General features: G+C 33.9%; 1 protein-coding gene across 20 annotated transcripts in view; it reads right to left on the bottom strand.

The window, feature by feature from the left end:
- ANO5 (anoctamin 5) overlaps nucleotides 1-22,520 on the bottom strand; it is a 198,544-nt gene that overhangs the window by 48,956 nt on the left and 127,068 nt on the right. For 12 of the 20 annotated variants that reach the window (XM_054242181.2, XM_035266044.3, XM_054242182.2 and 9 more), the window contains 3 exons: nucleotides 13,973-14,086; nucleotides 8,348-8,416; nucleotides 6,787-7,071 (listed from right to left, as the gene is read on the bottom strand). In XM_054242181.2, coding sequence (XP_054098156.2) covers nucleotides 6,787-7,071; nucleotides 8,348-8,416; nucleotides 13,973-14,086 — 468 coding nt within the window. Of the gene's footprint in view, nucleotides 1-6,786; nucleotides 7,072-8,347; nucleotides 8,417-13,972; nucleotides 14,087-16,925; nucleotides 16,968-22,520 lie in introns of all 20 variants that reach the window. The other 8 variants (XM_035266038.3, XM_035266039.3, XM_035266036.3 and 5 more) reach the window with 1 other exon arrangement.

Here is a 22,520-nt window from a genome sequence, read left to right as displayed (position 1 = left end):
GACAATGTTCCTGCTCATTCCTCTTATAAAACAAGGACAATTTTTGCAAGAGTTTCAGTGAGAAATAATTTGGCATCCACCTTTCAGTCCTGAGTTGGCTCAGTCTGACTTATTTTGTTTCCTAATCTTAAAATGTCTAGAATGGGCATTCCACTTTTCTTCAGTTAATAATGTAAATAAGACTGTATTTACATGGCTAGATTCCCAGGACCCTCAGTTCTTTAGGGATGAACTAAATGCCTGCTATGACCACTTACAAAAAATGACTGGACCCTGACAAAGCTTATGTGGAGAAATAAAGTTTAAATTTTGTTTTTTAAATTGTTTATCTACAAAATTTTGAAGCCCCCTTCTACTTCCTTTAGAGAACTTATAAATTCTTTGTCCCTTTGAGATATGTGTAAAATCTCTTAAAAAGCTAAATAAGGCTCTTGCCAATTTTATGAACCAGGCATCTTTTTCCTACATTTTCTTTGATTAATAATTTTTAAATGTAAGCATCAAGAAAAGCAGAATACCTGTCTCCCCGTCTCCATAGGAGTTTAGCCTAAGCACCTGGCTACATGCTGTAACTACTTGATGTATAGACATGAGAAGTTTTATTGTTTCTTGAAATAAAAGCAAGTAACTAACACAGATGAACATTTCAATTACCAGCTGAATTTAGGATGAATTATGTGGCAAATGGTGCTGTCAAATCAAACTGGTGGGAAGAAAGATCTATGAGTATTAACTAAGTCATACTGTGAAGAGTGGTTCTGTGTAGTAAGTAGTTTTCCAGAATGTGAAATGATTCCTTTAACTATCCCTGTCTACCAGGACTACAGAACTCAGATAAAATTCAACATTCTAAGTACTGATGCAAATATAGGCAGAGTAGATCAGTGGAATAAAATTCAGAGGTAGAGCTATAAATATATAGATACTTAGGTTATAACAAAGGTGGCATGGTAAAACAATATGAAAAGTTGAATGTTTTCAATAATTGGTACAACCAGATTGACTACACACTTGGCTTACATGTAGTACAAGGCAAAAAAAATTGATTACAGGTAGATAGAAGTTGTCAATGTAAAAAGTAAAATAATACAACTTTTAAGAGATAATATAGAAAATTAACTTCAATACCTTGGGGAAAGTTGAATATTAAGAGCATTATTAATACATAAAAAGTTGAGAAAGTGGGCTATATTAAAATTAAATACATCTAATTATCTAAAAATATTCAAAAGGGAAACACAAAGTAAATCAGTAGAATATATAATGAATAAAAAAACTCAGATTAAGAATATACAAATAACTACTGCAAAATAACAAGAAAAGGGAAGACCTAATTGAAAACAGCCAGAGACTTTGCCAGATACTTCACAAAATTGCATTTCTAAATGGCCAATAAACAGATACAAGGAGATAAATCTCATTTACGTCACGGAAGTACAAATTAAAATATTAATGACACATACACAAATAAATTTCTATACCAAAAAATGAAAATGAACAAAAGTTCATAAAAGAACTAAATTGATCAACCAAATAAAGGTTGAGTTAAAGAAGCCAGACTATAAAGAACATGTACTGTATGATTGCATATTTATAGAATTTAAAAATAAGCCAAACTAATCTCTGCTGTAAGAAGTTAGTCTACCTCTGCTGAGCAGAAAGGGAATAGTGAATGGGATGAGGCACCAGAGCTTCTAGATGGCTAAGAATATGTTCTCTTTAAGTGCTGGTGGTGATCACATGGCTGTGTTCATTTTGTGATAATTATGACTTACGAACCTCTATTTATTTTATGCTTTAAATAAAAAGACAACATGAAAGGCTGATAATTTCTTGTGTCCAGAAAGATATGTATGTGGAAAACCAAGCACTCTTATATGTTGTTACTAGGACTCTAAATTAGTACATCTTTTTGCAAAGTGTGATAGTGTAATATATATAAAAAATTAAATATGGTGGAATATAAGCCATTACAATAAAAAATCATGACTACATATACAGAAATATAACATTGAACATAATTTACTCCAAATGTTTTCAAGGTTTCATATTACAAAGTGCAATTATAAATAGAATTCTGTCAAAAGAAGGAAGTTTGCGTGTTATCATTTATGCTTACATAAAAGTAGATTGAATTTATTGGAATTCTTAAAAATCTAAGTAAATAGATGTTCTTTGCTATTTTCCCACCGTGAAGGAGGCAAATTATCCTGTGTATGTTTTACAACTACAGTACTACCAATAGGACCATGGTTTGGAAAGCCAGCTGCATACACTTAATCTAATACAAATGTAAGGTGGCATTAACATTGCATATTCACAGATTTAAGGGCTTGAATAACAGCTAATTAGGACCCCCCTAAAAAAAATGCATGTCCTTAGATCTCAAAATTTTACATGTAGTATCTATTTTGCAGAACACTTATACTTATGTTGAAATATGTAAATACCAGCCTGCAAACTGCAGAGTTGTTTGTAATATCAGAAAAGTTGGAAGCAACCTGAATAGCTATCAAAAGCAAAAATGTTTAATTAAATTATATGTATACTATAGAATATGAGCAATCATTAAAATAAATACATTAATATGTACTGCCACAAAAAGATGTGGAAGAATATACTGTTCATTAGTGAGTGTTTGTCACTGAAAAATAAGTAAAATGGGGATTAATATAACCTATTTTTTCATTTTATGATAGATACCTCTTTAATGTTTCATACTTTCACAATGAGGATGAAATTGTGCTTTACTTGTACAATTAAAAAATTTAATAAGGTAAATGACCATCGAAGTGTTAAAATACTAAAAAATACTTACAATATAAATGATGTGATGAAATAATGTACATCTTACTGATAAATTCATTACTTTTAAAACACTTATGAGTGTTTATGTACTGGGCATTAAGCATATGATTGTGAGACTAGTAGGAAGATACACAAAAAATAATTATTTTTTAAATCTTCTAGTTCCTCTGAAGTAAATAATGTAGTGCTGAGCCACATTAATAATTCTTATCTGTACCATAAGAGTTATAGTGAGGTCTGAAGGGCTGACACCATCAGAGTTGATTTTACAAAGATAATTCTGTATGTCTATGTTAGAGAGTGGCAAAAGCATGGGTAGGAAGACCAACGAAAATGCATATTTGTAGATCTCAGGAATGACGACTATAATTTTGGATCATTTGGTAATAAGGGAGGTGGGGATAGAAGGGTACCAATTCAAAAGAGAGTTAGGAGTTAAACTGATGGAACCTAGTGGTGGGTGAACATGGGTGGTAAAGGAGCACTAATATAAATAAATCTTAGGCTTCTTACTGATGCCTGAATGGAGGTGCTGGGAAGAGGGATACTTAGAAGAGGAACTGGTTTGGACCATTTTTGTCTGTTTGCTTTTTGGTACTGATGGTCAGGAGGACATGTGGGAATAATAGCTAAAATGTTTGGCTTTAGGCAGGTCAAACATGAGTGCTTCTGATAGGTATACAGACATGATTTGTAGGTGACTGAATACATGAATCTGAACTTTTTAAAATACTTTACAAACCTAAATTTAAGATAATATTTTTAAAAAAACACTATCAAAAAGCAACCCTATTGGGAAGAAGTACACTTAGAACGTATAAAATCAGCTGTGAAATATTATTTGACAAAAAAGATACTGATAGGAATCCATATATTATGTATTATTAGTGCAATGGAAAATTTTCCCTATAAATGGACTGTATAAAAACTAGTCCTCTAGCTTTAAGGAAAGATATTGCAATTAAAATGATTAGATATATCTTATTTGTTTCTCTTTCTATACACATAGAAATTCCTTGGCCATATGTTTAATTTAAATCTCATATTGATAGTTTAAGCTTGTCTGCCCACACATATGGATAAATCTAGAGCTTTGTTCATCTTAAAAAGTCTGGGCTTCTACCACAACAAAAGGTATAAACACATAATCATATATATTCATCATATACACATATACAAATCTACATATTAGTGTGTATATACACAAACATATTACATATATTGATTATGAAATATATACTATATATTGTGAAGCTCAGATGCCATGATGGTTGTGAAATGCTTTGAAATGTATGAAATTCTATACTAATGTAAGATGCTCTTGTAATACTATTCAGTTTGTATATGCACTGAATCTAGTGTTCTGGATAAGGATAAAAAGAAAGGGACTTTTTCTATATTAACTTCCCAAATATCTTCCTCAATAATGCAAGAACAATGTTGCTACACTATGAAGGAAGATAAATTGTGCTTTAAGGCTGAATTAGCCCAAGGTATTGACACTGTTTACAAAGAACGAGTAGCGGTAAATGAATATTGACATTTCTATTCCTGATCAAGTTCCTAATTTGTTCCAACAAGTTCATTGGCTTTTTATGAACAACTTTTCAAGGCAACAAGTATCTCTAAAATACTTTTCTGTTTTCAGAGTGCATTACATACATTATTTCATTTGATTTTCACAATAATGTCAGTATTATCATTATTTGTTTTAAGATAAATCACCGTATTTAGAAAGAAGCAGAGTTACGACTTGAAACAAGGGCTGATTCTGTGTCATTTGCTCTTTATTCCCACAAATCCTGACTTAGGTTTTTGTGGTTGTTTAACCCTGGTTAAAAAAAAAAATGGGGGTGGGGGAGAACATTTTTAATTTGTGAGTTTGTATACTAAATTCTAGGAATTACATTTTGTTGAACATTCCTGTCAGTGAATTTTAAAAATATTTATTTAGGAACTAGAAAAAAATGGAATCAGACCTTTAATTCCTCAGGAAAAGAAAGTAAGTAATCTCAAGGAAAAGGATCTTATTGCTAGAACCCTGGTGATTAAATTAATATACAAAATCAAAAGATAACAAGTGTTGGAGAGGAAGTGGAGTAAAGGGAACCCTGACACACTACAGATGAGAATACAAATTGGTACAGACATTATGAAAGACAATATGGATGGTCCTCAAAAATTTAAAAATAGAGCTACCATATAATCCAACAATCCCATTATATACCAAAGGGAAAGAAATCAGTATATCTAAGAGATGTCTGTGATCCTATGTTTACTGCAACATTGTTCACAATAGCCAAGCCACTAAATGAATATCAGTGGATTAATGAAGAAAGAAAAGATGTATACACATTCTTAAATAAATTTTATAGCTACATACAGCCATAAAAAAGAATGAATTGCTGTCATTTGTGACAATATAAACCTAGAGGACATTAAGGTCAAAATAGAAAGGTAAACACCATCCGATGTCACTCATATGTGGAATCTAAAAGGTTGTCATTGAAGTACAGAGTAGAATAGTGGTTAGCAGAGAATGGGGAGAGGCAGGGGGAGGAAAGAATAGGAGAGATTGGTCAATGGGTAAAAAGATATAGTTAGACAAGGAATAAGTTTGGGGCTCTACTGCATAGTAGAATGACTAGCATTAACAGTAAAATATCAAAAGAGCTAAAAAAGAGGTTTTTGGATGAGTTTGTGTCCTTTGTAGGGACATGGATGAACCTGGAAACCATCATTCTCAGCAAACTAACACAAGAACAGAAAGTCAAACACCGCATGTTCTAACTCATAGGCGGGTGTTGAACAATGAGAACACATGGACACAGGGAGGGGAGCATCACACACTGGGGTCTGTCGGAGGGAAATAGGGGAGGGACAGTGGGGGGTAGGGAGTTGGGGTGAGATAGCATGGGAAGAAATGCCAGATATAGGTGATGGGGAGGAAGGCAGCAAATCACATTGCCATGTGTGTACCTATGCAACAATCTTGCATGTTCTTCACATGTACCCCAAGACCTAAAATGCAATTTAAAATAAATAAATAAATAAAATAAAAGAGGTTTTTGAATAGTCTCATCACAGAAAAATGGAAATTTTAAGTTGATGGATATGCTAATCATCCCAATTTGATCATTACCTAATACATACATGTATTGAAACATCATATTTTATCACATAAATATATACAATTATGTGTCAATCATATATTTTTAAAAATAAGTAAGCTATAAAAAATAACATAGAACCTTAATTTTTATCCCTCTGAAAGTCAGATAAATAATGATAATAATATCTAACACTTGTTGAATACTTGGTATATGCCAGGCACTGCTCAAACTTTCTTATGTGTTAACTAATTTATTTATCTGGGTAACCTATGAAATGGATACTATTCCTATCTAAACACAAAGAAACAGTGGCACAAAACCATGATTGTTTCTGAGACAGGTTTTTAATAGGAAACTTAAAGATCCTAGGACTTCAAATGGAAAGGGAACAATACTATTTCGAAGGTGGAAAATAGTTTTAAATGAAGGAAAAAACATTTTGAGGTTTCTCAATTTCTATCCATATAGAAACAAATGTAAAAATTTCATTTCCATTTGGAATTATAAGTATCTCCCATACTATGCATTGAATGTGTAAAACCAAACTCCAAGATTATAAAACCACTTTCAAAGTACAAAGTTCTCTAGATCTCGATTAATTGCTTTTTCCAAAACTGTATAACATCTCTTTCTTTACTACATCCATACCATCAACCACTCATATTTAAACAACAGTTTGAGAGTTAGGGAGGGTAACAGGTTTATGTGTTCCAATCATACTTTCAAAATTCCCAACATCACGTAACGCTTATATCCTATACAAAACACCTTGCAGAAATGGTATGACATATGCACATGTATCAAAGCACACACAAGCACACATCTCGTATTTGAAGGGATGTGCCCAAAGGTCTTCTCTACCTACAATTCTGTTTCTTGATGAGGATGGAAAGAAGGTTGCCTGATCTTCAATGAGGAACAGCTCCTGCCGATGTCTGCTGAATTGGGCAGTAAAATATTCAGGATGGGGATACTTCACATTCTGTGGGAGTCTTACAGGTCCAAGCACATAGCTTATAGGAGTGTGCTTAGGGCGTGGAATATCACTCTCCTTAATAGGCATTTTGATTCCCAAGACTTCAGCATAGGTAACTAATACCTCCCAAGGGGCATGGATCTTGACAAAGTAAGTTCTTCCATCTTCAGAATCCTTCATAAAAAAAGACAAAATAGCAGAAAGCATCACTGGTCAGTTTGTTACTGAGATGATTAGATAAAAAAGACAATATTTTATAAAATCTCTAACACATCAAAGCATTTTCAATTTTTGAAATTTTTAGGCAAAACTTTGCGAAAACAAAATTCACAAAACCTATATAGTTACATAAACATGTATATATATATATATATATGTATGCATATAATGTGTGTGTATATATATGTGAGAGACAGAGAGATAGAGACATACAAAGACACACACAAACAATAAAGAATATTTTTTAAAAATGTCTTTCATGGTCAATGTATACTCATCTCTAAACCCACAATTATCTATGTAGTTCTGGGCAATTTCTTACGTTCTTAGTAACAACCTATAAGCTCAAAATTTTACTTAGATTATATCAGGGATATATATAAACTGCAAAGTGTACTCACTCTTCTTACCCAGCTTCCTTATGTAGCCTACCCAAAGAGGAAGAACTTTAGATAATGAAGGTTCATTACATAGGAAAAAATTATGGATTGTGTGGTATAATAATTTATCAGTTCAGTAAAAATGGGAGAAGTAGAGAGTAATCTTTTCATTTTTCTTTTTTTTTTTCTAAGACAGAGCCTTACTCTGTTGACAAGGCTAGAGTGCAGTGGCACAACCATGGAACTCCTGGGCTCCAACAATCCTTCCACTTCAGCCTCTCAAGTAGCTGGACTACAGACACCCTGCCTAACTAAATTTATTGTTTTTAAATTTTTTGTAGAGACAGGATCTTGCTATGTTGCCCAAGCTGTAACTATTAGAAATTTCATATACAGGGTGGGATATTAAATAGGCCTTTAAAAACAATTTTGAAGGAAATTATAGAAAAATAGTAAATAAAATGAGGTTAAAAAGAAAACTTGGCATATTCATGAACAGAAAGAACATCTTGGCTTAAATAGCAGGTTATGTTGCAAGACAGCATGGTTAATTATTTAGGGTTCCAGATTATTGGAAGACTTCATAATGAAACTGTTATGAGAAAAAGGCTAAACCTTTTTCTTTAAATTCTTGATGGAAACGATGTCCATTTATAAAGTGTTCCGTTGATTATTACATCGTCACAATACTTATCTACTTACTTGTACGACTAAGGCCTTATCATCCTACTACACGTATCTGTAGCCAAAAGAGCTATTGTATTGCCCCCCCCCCAGAGTCTGTCCAGTCAAAGGCCAGAATAGGAGAAAACAACACGTAAAGAGTGGTATAAATTAATAACTATATTTACCCTTTTGTCTTCAATTTCCAACTCAAGACCTGTTTTTCTGAGATTATTTTCAAACTCTTTTCTTCTTTCCTATGACAAAAATAGCCAATAGAATTATGTAGAACACTTTTGCTTTGTTTGCTCAGTATTAATAGATTAAATATGAAATAGTGGTGACTCTGGATGGGTCTCTGCCCTTCCCATGGTTGTATGTAAGTGTGTACCATATGAATGTCAAGTACTGCTTTTCTTTTGCACTATAATTCACAACAACTACAAAAACGCAGTGTAGCAGAAAATAATAACCAGGAAATATGCAGAGCCTCTATCTAAAGAAATGCACAAATCTTTACTGAATAACATAAATTAAAAAAAAACTTTATAAACAGAGACATATTCTCCAAGTTGAAAAGACTCACTATTACAAAGATCAATACTCTTCAAATAAGTTATATATTTAATGGAATTTTAAGCCAGTATGTCATCAAGACTTTTTAATCCCGACGGTCAAAATGGCTTCTATTAGCAAAGAGTAAACTTAAGTTTAACTATAGGTCATTACTGAAATATACTAAATAATCACTTGGGTGCTTAGTTTTACATTTGTTTGTTTTGCAGTGACAGGATCTCGCTCTGGTCAGGCTGGCATACGGTGTTGTAATCATAGCCCACTGTGGCATCAAACCCCTGGGCTCAGGTAATCTTCCCCAGCCTCCAGAGTAGCTGGGACTATAAGCAGGTGTCACCACATTCACATAATTTTTTTAAAACTTTTTTTGTAGAGACCAGGTCTCATTATCTAGCCTAGGCTGGCCTTGAACTCCTGGCCTCAAATGATCCTCCTGCCTTAGCAAGCCAAAGCACTGGGATTACAGGTGTGAACCATCTACCCAGTCTTTATTAAAACAATGCATTGATGACAAAAAAGTATGTTTCTTTTAAAAAAATTTTATTGAGTTAAAATATAAACAAGATATCTACCATTTTTAGGTGTACAGTTAAGTAGTAATATATACATTTATAGTTTTCCATCCTTCATCCCCCTTCTTCCCCCGCCCTTTCCTGGCTTCTGGTGCCACCAATCTACTCTATCTTCATGACGTCCATGTTTTTACCTCCCACACATGAGTGAGAACGTATGACATTTGTCTTTCTGTACTTGGTTTATTTCACTTAACATAATGGCTTACAGTTCCATCCATGGCTGCAAATGATAGTACTTCATTTATTCAATGGCTGAGAAACATTCCATTATGTGTATTTACCATGTTTTCTTTACCTATTCATCAAATAATGGGTCCTTTTCCTTTGCTGTGCAGAAGCTTTTTGGCTTGATATAATCCCAGTGGTCTATTTTTCCTTTAATTGCCTGGTCTTACACAAGAAGTCTGTCTAGTGTTTTCTTCTAGCAGCTTCATAGTTTCAGGTGAAAGCTTTAATCCCCTTTCATTTTATCTTTTATATGTTAAGCAATATGGGTCTGGTATCATTCTTCTACATATAGTGATCCAGTTATATCAGCATCATTTATTAAAAAGTCTACCCTTTCTCCATTGTATGCTGTTGGCCACTTTGTCATAGATGAGCTTGTTTTAAATGCATACCTTTATATCTGGATTCTCTATTCTATTCCATTGGTCTGTGTGTCTGTTGTTATGCCAGTACCTTATTTGAAGGTATGAGATGCAGAATAGTCACTTAGTTATGCACATTTGGAGGATAAATGTGGGCTGGAAAAGTAAATTCTGGAATTGTATGATTAATACATATAAAATCATAAAATATATAATTTTAAAACTGTGAGACAGAATGATAAAATACATCAGTGTAAGTTAAGGAAAGATGAGGATTAGGCACTTCAATAATAACAGATTTGGCAGAAGTAAAGACTGAGAAGGAGCAACTGTGAAATAAGAAAAAACTAAGATAATGTGAAGTCCCAGAAGCCACATGAAGAACATACATAATAGAAAAGGGAATGATCAACTGTTTCAAGTATTACTTATAGGTAAAGTAAGATGAGGGCTTAGGCTTAACCACTGGATTTTATACAAGATAAGCAGAGTGGTTGGGATGAAGGCTTGAAAGGAATGGGTTTAATATATAATTTAGCAGAAAAACAAAAAAAAGAAATAGTAGCTGGTAGGAAAACTGGGACCAAAAAGAGGGGTTTTAATTTTTTTAATATAGGAAAATTAACAGTGTATTTGTTCATTGAAGAAAATGCCCTAGTAAAGAATATCAAACATAATTTAGGAGAAAGAAGAAATAATTTTACAAGCAATATTCCAAAATAGGTATACAGAAAAGAGTTAATAAAGCAGGCATTAAACTGCTGTCCGTAGAGAGACCTGCTGCAACTTTAGAAAGGTAGTTTCCAGTATCTGGAGCCTTGCTTTCTGAAGAGTTCCTTCCACTCCCAGACTCGATTAGAGTGGCTCATATTGCCTATACTGTTTGTACAGTGTTATTTATGCTGAATATCTGTTTTCCTTCTGAAAGTATGAAATTTTGGTATGTGCTAGGCAGAAGGTGACAAGGTAACCAGCCCTAATAAAAACTTAGGGGACTTAGTCCATAATGGGCTTGCCCAGTAGCTATTTCACATGTGTTTTCATACACTGTTGCTGGAAAAAATAAGTGTATATCCTATGATTCTACTGAGAGAGAATTCTTACAAGCTTGCTCCTGGTTTCCTCTGGACTTTTCCCATGAGCTTTTCCCCTTGCTAGTTTTGCTTTGTATCATTTCACTGTAACAAAACATCTCCATTAGCATGACTATATACTGAGTCCTGTGATTCTTTCTAATGAACCCCTAAACTTGAGAGTTGTTTTTGGCACTCCTGAATAGCAGGAAAGAAGAAACAGAATCAAGGGCAGAAGTGGAGGAGTTGGCTTTAGGTAGAAGGATAGTTTGTCTATGGTAACAGAAAGCAAGGTAGCTTAAACAGGCAAAATTCCTGGTGGATGGACAGATGTGGTGGTGGAAATTTATAGGTTTTCTCTTCTTGCTTCAGTTTTCTCAATTAAGCAGGAAAGTGTGATCAGTTAAGCTTGAAGAAGTGTTGGAAGTGTAAGAAGAGAAAAACTGTTATAAAACAGTCATCTAGGAGAATGGGAGACAACAGAATATGGAAGGAAAGTATGATTCCCACACAGCACAAGGACCCAGTTGAGGTCCATGGGCACAAATATAAGGTAAAGTCAGTCAGTAAATTTTAAGTTTTTCTGCAGCCTTGATCTCCTGGGCTCATTTGATCCTCCTGCCTCAGCCTCCTGACCTGAGCAACAGAACAAGGCTCTGACTCAAAAATTTAAAAAAAAATTAAAAAATAGTTGTGAGTTGCCAAGTCATGAGAAGGAATATCTACAACTGATTAACAATAATACACTCATATAAAGTTAAGACCTCAGAGCCAGATGTAGCACATGAGCTACCCTTTAGGAAGTCTATTTTTGGGTAGGGAAGTTAAATGTATTATTGGTTTTAAGTAGGAAAGTTACATTAGTGGTTACTCCTTTGAAGTTTTATGGATTGAAAAAGAGTGTATATGGGTGTATGGGTTGAAATGTGTGCTGGCTGACCAAAGAGTGGAGGGTGGAGGACATCAGTTTTAGTCTGCTTGGCACCATCTTTCCAGTGGGGCTATCAATCACAATATGTTGTTCCCCTCTGCCAAACAAAAAATGGTAAGTTTTTCTATCTGTATGGGTGCTGGCATGTAGTAAGTGGGCTGGGTTTAACTAAAGTTGTTGTTTTGTCAAGTACAAATAGGAGAGGGGCAAGGGTCTTGATTGGATATGCAACAGAGTAATTACAATTGTTGACCACGAGGCATAGGCTGAATAAAGATTGAGAGGGGAATAAGAGCAGTAAGAAGTACTAAGATGATTGCATCTTATCTGGTCCTGGTGAGACTAAAAGAAGAAGAATGTGGGTCAGAAAGATTTGAGGCATAGTCAGACAGTTGTTCTGACAGAATGAGATTATAAGGAGTTGCAGTTATTAGTAATGACAAATTCTAGGTGAGTGAATGGCTGAGTAGAAGCTAAGATCAATGGAAAAGGGAAGTCAAGGAACAGAGAGGCCAGAATGCCAAAATAATCAACTAAGTACTAATTAATAGTATCAGTGATCTGAAAAAGATTGCTGGAGAGACTGACAGTGATCCAGGAGCTAAAATTGTTGAGGAATAGAAGATCCAGAGGCAGACAAATGACAAAAACAATGCAGGGTAATAATAAATCTGATGAGATTTAAAGCCCAGAAATTTCAGAGACAGGTGAAGAACAGAGTATAATCAACAAGATACAAGGAGGGCAAGCAGCATTTACCCCATCTCTAGGGAAATACTGTGTAAAGAAAAATAACCATCACTTGAAAGGCATGCTAGGGGAAGCAACAAACCTCAAAGAGGTTTGAAGGGAACATTTAGAGAAGAGATGAAAATGATGATGGGTCATGAATTTCAGAGGCCTGGTAGAAGGCTTTCCAGGGAGTGGGTGGAGAAACGGGGCAGGGCAGACCTGTGTATGTACAGAATCTTGTGGGAATAATATCTTTATTTTTTATATTTTATATGACATGTATTTTTCAAGTACATAAGTCAATGTGTGTGTATATATACATAGACATACATATGTCTATAAAAATGGATTAATTAATTTATGATTTCAAATACTGACTTTGAGCATCCATTATACTCCAATCACTGTTCTAGGATTTGGGTATATAGAAATGAAGAAGACAAATTACTTCACCTCGACACTTAATTTACATTGTTAGGACACAAACAAGTAAAAACACGAATAAGTAAGTTCATAAAGTGAGGTGTTATAATACAAATAAGAGAGAATCAGGAATAGAGCACAATATAAAGGCTATGCCAGGGGGAATGGATTAGGCATACCTTTCCAAAATAAAAATATCATACAAAAGGTAATTATTATTTTTATTATTGTTTTTGAGAGGGAGTCTCACTTTGTCGCCTAGGCTGGAGTGCAGTGGTACAATCTCAGCTCATTGCAACCTCCCTCTCCTGGGTTCAAGCAATTCTCTGTCTCAGCCTCCCAAGTAGTTGGGATTATGGGCGCCTGCCACCATGCCTGGCTAATTTTTGTATTTTTAGTATAGATAGAGTTTCACCATCTTGGCCAGGCTGGTCTTGAACTCTTGACTTCATGATCTACCCACTTATGCCACCCAAAGTGCTGTGATTACAGGTGTGAGCCACTGTGCCTGGCCAAAACGTAATTATTATATTCAGACACACACCTCAAATTTTGGAAGTTACATTTAATATCTAAAGTGAGTTACAAAAATAATCCATTACTTAGAAGAAGAAAAAGAAGTTAGTATGCAAAATATCCCTGTTAGATTTAATATCAAAAGTGACCTATAAAAAGAATCAGTTACTTGGAAGAAGAAATAAAAGAAGTTAGTATGTAAAATATCCAAAAAACAACATTGACTTTGCATGTCTATTCTTAGGCTGCCTACTTTACAGCTATCTTACTCAGTTTCAGTTTTCAGTTAACACTTCAGGGCCTCTCACTTTTACAACATAATTCAATGCAGATATCCAGGTGAAACTATAAAATGTGCTTCTTTTTATTATTCCCACTTCTCTTAGACAGCACTTACCGCCTTTAACTCTGAATCTTTCTTTATGTCATCAACATAGGAAAGCACAAAGTCAATTTGCCTAATCCCATCTCGGAAGAAGATAGAATCTTTGCTTTGCTGATTTTTTTGAAACTGCAGGAGACATAAATGACATAATTTTAAATTATAATTTTATTCTGAATTGACAAAAGCACAAAAGGAATTATTTATAATTTAGTCACCAGTTACTTTTTTTCAGTCTTGAAATGACAAGTCAAGACAAATAACCAGAATTTTCAGCAACAGATTATTCTTTGCTTTAAAAAGTGAAATTCCATATAAAACATTAAGAAACAATGACTCGGGAGGAAGATAAACATGTTAACTACATGCACATACAACAAAAGTGCTGCAAACATGCCAAAATATGAAATGAATATATGAATACATTGATCCCAAAATGCATATTCAGAGAAAGACTTGTTATTATCATTAAACAACGTATCATTTAGTCCACTAAATAATTCACCACTGCAAACAACTTTGGGGGTATTATTAATTACAGACAAGTTAATGGAGTCTCACTATAAGAAAACAAATCTATGATTAATGTCTATTCTTTGTTTTTATAAAATTGTCCCTTCCAAATTCAACTTTGTAAGGATTAAAATAAAATCAAGGTGCAGTTAAATATTAGAAAGCAGGTAGCTTATTAGCTGGTGTCCCAAGACAGATTTCATGCAGGTTTCACCCTTCAACATCAATTTTCCAGGTGAGCAAAAATCAATCCTTTGTTTAAATTTGCATGAATTCTCTTAGTATAATAATCACACTTACAAGTTAAACTTTCACATGTTGTATAGTTAGTTCATTAATTCCTTCACTTTCAAAACAGCAAAAACACTAGAGAGCTTCAAAAGGAAGAGTTTCCATGTATGACTTATTTGGTTTTCTTCAAAGTTTATATGTAATATTTAATACTTATAATGGCCTACATGTATCATTATACTTAGAATCATGCAAATAGATAATATAGTGGCTGTCAATGAGATAATTTTCCAATTGCTTTAGCTCACGTGCAAATGAGTAACTATATGGTTTTAATTTTCACGCCATTGTTTCTATTAATTTTTGAGTTTATTTTATAGTACCCTATGGCATTTTTTACCCAAGTCAGGTGAGACAGGCCTCCCAGAACAGGGAATGAATGTAGATCAGTCATATGCGAATAAGCCATAAACCTCATGTTTGATCTGTGGCTTATAAACAAAGTAAGTGCATTTATATAGCTAATGCAAAGCTGATGTGTCTCAGAAAAAACTAGCTCCAATGCACAGGAAGAAATGAGTGGAAAATAGAAGAAAAAAGTTTTTAAAAAATCCAGGAAACCTACAGATTAAGTGCGAAGATATAGTCACTTAAATGTTACGTCTGAGTTCTCTTCACCTGGGCCAAAGGATAATAATCTCCTATTTCTTAAAAGAATTTGAGAAAAATCAAACTGCTATCACATTATACTTTGACTATAAATCACTAAAAATGAAAAAGAAAGAAAAAACAAAACAAATGATTGGTGCTCTTGTAAATCATCACAGCATTAGCATCTTATGAAATTCACTAAAATTCTTGGAAGTCAACTGAGGCAGAAAATATATACTACTTAGACTAAGTAAAATCAAAGCTCAATCATTAGATGGGAAAAAGTATTCCTTTTGCTCTAAGTCTGTGATGGTCATATTTTATATGAAAGAGGGATTTTTGTTTTGTTTCATTTTCAAAAATTAATATATTTACAGGTATTTATATTGTTTACACAAGCTAAATCTGGGTACACAGAGAGCAGTTCTGATGACAGAACATGTGCACATAGTAATTAACAGACGTCACATTCAGAGTATCTGACAACTAGGAAATAGGCAAAGTAGCTAAGAGAACAGTAATTCCAGTGATTTTCCTGTGTGCTCAGTCAAAAATGGGTATGCTTGCTGTCTTCATGAATGAAAGCCAGAGGCTAGCTAGGAAGACCCAAATTTCTATCATTATATAATATCCTGATGATAAATTGTAAATCGGTTTTAAATATGAAAAAAATCACTGGGAGCCTTGTAAATCACTCTGAGGCTGATGTCTTAGGACTATTATAAAAATCAGTTAATGCTGAAGCAGAAAAATCTGATAATTCTGTCAATATAACTGAGTATTACTAAAACACATCATGCTTTTGTTTTGCTCAAAACATGATATAAATATATTTTGTAGTACGTGTGTGCATTTGTTTGTGTTTATATTTGATTTTTCCTTAGAAATACCTATTTGTAATTATGTAAACAACTGACTGGCTTCTCTGTAAAGGATGTAGTTATTCTGTGGTTCAAAAACATGTATTACTGACTAGCCATGGTGACTCATGCTGGTAATCCTAGCACTTTGGGAGGCCAAGTTGAGATGATTGCTTGAGTTCAGGAGTTCAAAACCAGCCTGGACAACATGATGAAACCATTTATCTCTCCTAAAAATACAAAAACTAGCTGGGCATGGTGGCGTGCACCTGTTGTCCCAGCTACTCAGGAGGCTGAGGTAGGAGATTACCTGAATCTGGGAGGGTGAGGCTGCAGTAGCCCTGATTGCACCACTGCTCTCCAACCTGGGCGATAGGGTGAGACCCTATCTGAAAATAAAACAAAATAAAACCCTGAATTCCTGATGAGAGTTCATAAACCTCCGAAACCGTACGAATTGTGTGTGTGTGTGTTTGTGTGTGTGTGTGAGTTTATGTATATACAGTATGTATATACATTTTAGGAGAAGGATCTATAGATTTCGTCCAATCCAAAACCAATTAAAAATCGCTATTCTTAAACTTCAGTTGCCTGGGGATTAGGAATCAGTAACAAAGTTCCCCCAAATCAAAGTATTCATTAGAAGAAAAATAACTCAGGCTACCACTGCAGCCACCCAGAGGATAAGCAGCATCATTCAGCATTGATTTTACCATAAGCCGTCGCCTCAGGAACAAATTGTATCGCTTTGCAGGCTGTGAAGCAACCAATAAAGAATTAGCAAATCCTGCCCCAAAATTACAGTAAAGATTCCAAAAAACAGACACAAACAAAGTAACCCTCAGTAGGATTATTTTCTAAGAGAGAGAGAGAGAGAGAGAGAGAGAGAGAGAGAGAGAGAGAGAGCATGCATGTGTGATATTTCAAGCTGAAGGATAGAAATTACCAAGGAAAAAGGAAGAAAAAATGGGTAGAAAGTAATAAACATGCAAAGAAAAAACAAAAGGAGACTTCAGAGTAAATTTTCCTAAATTCTTTAAACAGTGACTAAAAAAATAAATATTTGTGGATTTATATTTTACTTATTTATTTCAAACTTTTAAAGTTCAGGGGTATATGTGCAGGATGCGCAGACGTGTTACATTGGGAAATATGTGTCATAGGGGTTGGTTGTACAGATTATTTCATCACCCAGGTATTAAGCATAGTACCCAGTAGTTATTTTCCCTGATTCTCTCCCTTCTCCCAACCTCTACCCTCTGAAAGACCCCAGTGTGTTGTTTTCTTCTATGTGTCAGTGTGTTCCCATCATTTGGCTCCCACTTATCAGTGAGAACTTGCAGTATTTGTTTTCTGATTTTGTGTTAGTTTGCTAAGGATAATGGCCTCCATCTCTATCCATGTTTCTTCAAAGGATATAATTAAGGAAGAGAGAAAAGATAACAATAAAGGAAAATATAGAAATAAGAATATAAAATAAAATAGATAGTTTTTGTTAGGTATTCCTATATATACCAGAAAAAGAAAGTAAAATTACTACATTTATACTGGGATGATGTGTGGTATGAAAAGTCTACAAAAGTTTTTTTTTTAAATTTTATGAGCATATGAGCATGCAATATACTATAATACATAAAAAGTCATTCAATTATTCAAATGTTGAGTTGTCTCCAATTTTTAATTACGTAGTCATTATTTAAAATACAAAGACAATTACCTAAAAATATCTGGGATACTCAACTATATTTGAAAGAAAACCAAACCTATAGCATAAAAGAGCAAGAACTGTGTGTATTTTATAGCATAACAAATAGATAAATAATCCAATACAATTACTTAAACTAGTGTCCTCCCAGAATGTGCTGAAGAAACCTAAGCAACTGGTGCCTATCGGAGTGAAAATTCCTGCCCTGTAAACTAATGTTTTCTATATGTAGATAGAGGAGTTAATATTGCTGTTATTCAAAACACAAAAGATACAAGACAAATGTTGGTTATTGCATAAAGTATATTTTAAACTATATTATTCTGATGGCCTGAAATTTTTCACCTAAGTATTTTTATTTTCTTGGTATCTTTCGTGAGATTCACAGGCTACTGGTTTTCTCAGATGTTTTCCCTAAATTCATTTACGTGCACACGAATGTTCATTGCAGCACTGTTTACAATAGCAAAGACCTGGAATCAACCAAAATGCCCATTGATAATAGACTGGATTGGAAAAATGTGGCACATATACACCATGGAATATTATGCAGCAATCAGAAATGATGAATTTGTGTCGTTTGTAGGGACATGGATGAATCTGGAGAACGTCATCCTCAGCAAACTGACACAAGAACAGAAAATGAAACACCGCATATTCTCACTCATAGGTGGGTGATGAAAAATGAGAACACATGGACACAGAAAGGGGAGTACTAAACACTGGGGTCTATTCTTGTGGGGGGAAAAGGGGAGGGCCAGTGGGAGGGGGAGGTGGGGAGGGATAGCCTGGGGAGAAATGCCAAATGTGGGTGAAGGGGAGAAGGAAAGAAAAGCACACTGCCATGTGTGTTCCTACGCAACTGTCTTACATGCTCTGCTCATGTACCCCAAAACCTAAAATCCAATAAAAAATTAAAAAAAAAAAAAAGAATTGTTAAGAGAAATCAAAGAGTCCTACACTAAAGGACCATACAGGGTCACATTCTGACTTTCATGGATCATAGACCTTAGCATAAAAACTAAAACTATAAAACTGAAGAAAATCTTAGAAATCTCCCCTACTTTGGTGTAGGCAAACATTTCTTAAACAGAACACAAAAAGCATCGATGATAAAAGACAAAATATGACAAATTGAACTTCTACACTTCTAAATGTGCTTTTCTAAAAATCACTGTATATAAATAAAAAGGCAAGAAACAAATTAGAAGAAAGTGTTCACAATAAATATGATTGACAATGGTCTTCTATCCAGAATACATAAACAACTCTTATAAGTCAAGACAAAGATAATTAACTCAATTTTTTAAAATGCAGAAAATATTTGAATAGTTCACAAAAGAAGATCTATAAATGTCCAATATGCCCATGAAAAGATGGGCAACATTGTTATTTACAAACAAAATGAGAATTGAAATAACAAGATACTATTATTCATCCATTAGAATTACAGAAATTAAAAAGCTATCAATATTGATATCAGTATTAGTATCAAATGTTGGTGAAGATGTACAACAATTAAAACCCTTATACATTGCTGGTAGGAATAAAAAATAGTACAATCACTTTTAAAAATAGTGTGACAGTTTTACATAAAATTACACCTTTATTTTCCACAGGTCCCAGAAATTCTACTCCCAAGAAATTACCCAAGATTAATGAAAATATACACCTATATGAACAGTTCTTACATGAATGTTCATAACAGCTTTATTCATATGGTCCTCAAACTGAAAACTATCCAAATATCTATGAATGAATGGATGAGTGGATAAATAAATTTCAGTTTATCCATACAATGAAGTATTACTGAACAATAAAATAAATAATATCTGTAATACAGATATATTCAAAAATAATCAACTTATTAGTAATATTTGGAGTTTTGGATGAGTCTCAGAAACATTATAATGAGCAAAAGCAGCCAGAAGCCAGATACAAAATAGTGTATACTGTAAAATCCCATTTATATATTACATTAGAAAGAAAAACAAATCAGCAGTTGCCTAGAATAGGGTAGGAGGAAAATTGCAAAAGGGACCTTTTTGAGGTAATGGAAATCTTCTATATAAATTATAGTTTGTTAAAGCTCATCAAACTATACACTTAAAACAGACGCATTTGTGTCCAATGTAGAACCAATGAAGAGGAAAACTTTTTTAACATTCTGACTTGAGCTACTAACAGAATATATTGCGTGTTACTGAGATGAGAAATACTTCAGACAAGCAGTTTTGTTTTTTTTTGTAGGGGAAGATCCAGAATTATATTATGGACCTATTAATCTTGAGATATCTTTTAGATGTCCATATTCATATTTCAAGAAGCATTTGGGTATTTAAAAGTGAAACTGAGGAGCAATGACCATGCTTGAAACTTTAACTTGAGAATTAAGATGGCATATCAATTGTACTTAAAGCCTTGAAACTGGATGAAATCACTAGGAGACTGAATCATAAGGTAATAATATCTAAATATATGTACAGATCAATTATAAAAACTGTGCTTATATTCATATTAATTGCTTCTTGTCATTTTACTCAAAGGTTCCTTCTGATTGGTCTGTGCCTATGCCATATCAGTTATTAAATATTTGAAATATCATCCCTGAGGTTAACAAGGCCCACACTCCTTCAAAATCTGCTAATTGCATATCTGTCATTATTTAATCACCTTTAGTGTATCCTTTCAATTCCCGTTCTTTGCTCACTAAACTCTAAATACTTATGAAACTATCCTGTCTAATCCTCTGCAGTAGTCACTTTAAGATAGTTCTCTTAAACATAATAGTTTCCATCTTTCTATATTTAATTTAGTAGTCTTAGTGTCCTTTCCATACTGACAATCTGTGTAACCACTTAGGTACTCAATCAAGTCCACTGTTCACTATTTTATATCAAAAAATTTTAATTATATTATTCCATATTTATAAAATAATTTATATTGAGGTTCTATCATAATAATCACAGTAGAAACCATAAGTAGAAACCATAGTAGAAACCACAAGACTCCATTGTTTTCCTCAAAAACACATCCAGTGATATTCTCTGGTTTATCCTAGCACATTCCCTCTCCCCTACTCTCCACCCTGATTTTTGCCCTGTGCAGGCAACGAAGAGCTCCCTTGACCTCTTGCTTCTCACAAATGATTGGAAAGAATAAGAGTATTTTTCTTCCCAAGGTTGAATTAAGGAAGGCTGTGTCCCCTCACTAAAGGTCACTGAGCCTCTTGATAATGTCTTCAGTATATGATGTTTTCCTTCTGGGTTCCAATAAGTGTTCTTTCCCCTATTCCCTTCAGTTCTATGGATTTTAATAAATTAAAGATTACTAGACCTATACATACTGAGATTCTCTTACACTCCATCTTTGTAAAAGTCTATCCTACACTAAGTAGGTCTACCAGGACCCTGATTTATACAGATTTTTCTTTTGTGATATTTACACACACACACACACACACACACACACATTTATATATATTATAGATATCTATATATATATAGATATAATATATCTACATTATAGATATAGATATATATAATATAGATAGATATATTATATATAGATATATATATATATATACTTCATAGAGACACAGTTGATTATAGGACTGTGGCTGAAAATGTTCAAGATGAGCTTGGAGCATCTTGTCAGAAAGTAGGAAAATACTCCAAACAATACTAAAAAATAATAGTAATAATAATAATAGGGGTATGTCAGGGGAATACACAAGTCAACTAAAAAGCTCCCAGCCAACTGATATGGCTTATGTCTTGTAATTCCAACCACTCAGGAAGCTTGAGTGGGAGTACTGCTTGAGCCCGGAAACTGAGAGCAACCTGAGAAACACAGTGAGACCCAATTAAAAAAAAATTAATTAGCTTGGTGTTGTGGTACACTCCTGCAATCTCAGGGAGGCTGAGGTGAGAGGATTGCTTGAGCCCAGGAGTATAAGGCTGCAGTAAGCTATGATCATGCCACTGTACTCCAACCTAGGCAACAGAGCAAAACGCTGTCATTAAATAAAAACAAACCAAAAACAAAAACTCCCAATAGCCAAAGCTAGAACAATTTAAGCAAGAAAATAAAGTAGTATTTGGTTTATAACATAAAGTATAAAATAAACATCTATAAGTACATACTGACAAAAAGGAAGGAAGAAAGATCCCCCCAACACTAAAAACAATTCCAAGTAATTGATTCATCTATAAGAAGGGAGAGCATTATCCCAATCCTTTTGTTGTAGGCTTCAAACGGTGACTTTCTTCTGAAGAATGCAGTATGGAAAGGGGGAAAAAAAACAAAAGAGCAATTTTACAGTGGAGAAATCTGCTAAACACAACCTCAAGTCAGGTAATCAAGGTTAAAACATCAAGGGTGATAAAGTGATGTTGATAGAATATACCCTTGATATGACATGAAGAGAATGATACTTCTATTATATTCCTCCAAAAACACATAATCCCAGTCTAATCATAAAAAAAGAAAATCAGGTAAGTCTGAATTGAAGGACATTCTACAACATACCTGACCAGTACTCCTCAAAACTGTGAAGGATATGAAAATCAAAAGAAGTATAAGAAACTGTCACAACCAAGAG

The sequence above is a fragment of the Callithrix jacchus genome, chromosome 10, assembly GCF_049354715.1.
Source record: "Callithrix jacchus isolate 240 chromosome 10, calJac240_pri, whole genome shotgun sequence".
Lineage (NCBI taxonomy): Eukaryota > Metazoa > Chordata > Mammalia > Primates > Cebidae > Callithrix > Callithrix jacchus.
This window is presented reverse-complemented; position numbering and strand designations above follow the sequence as displayed.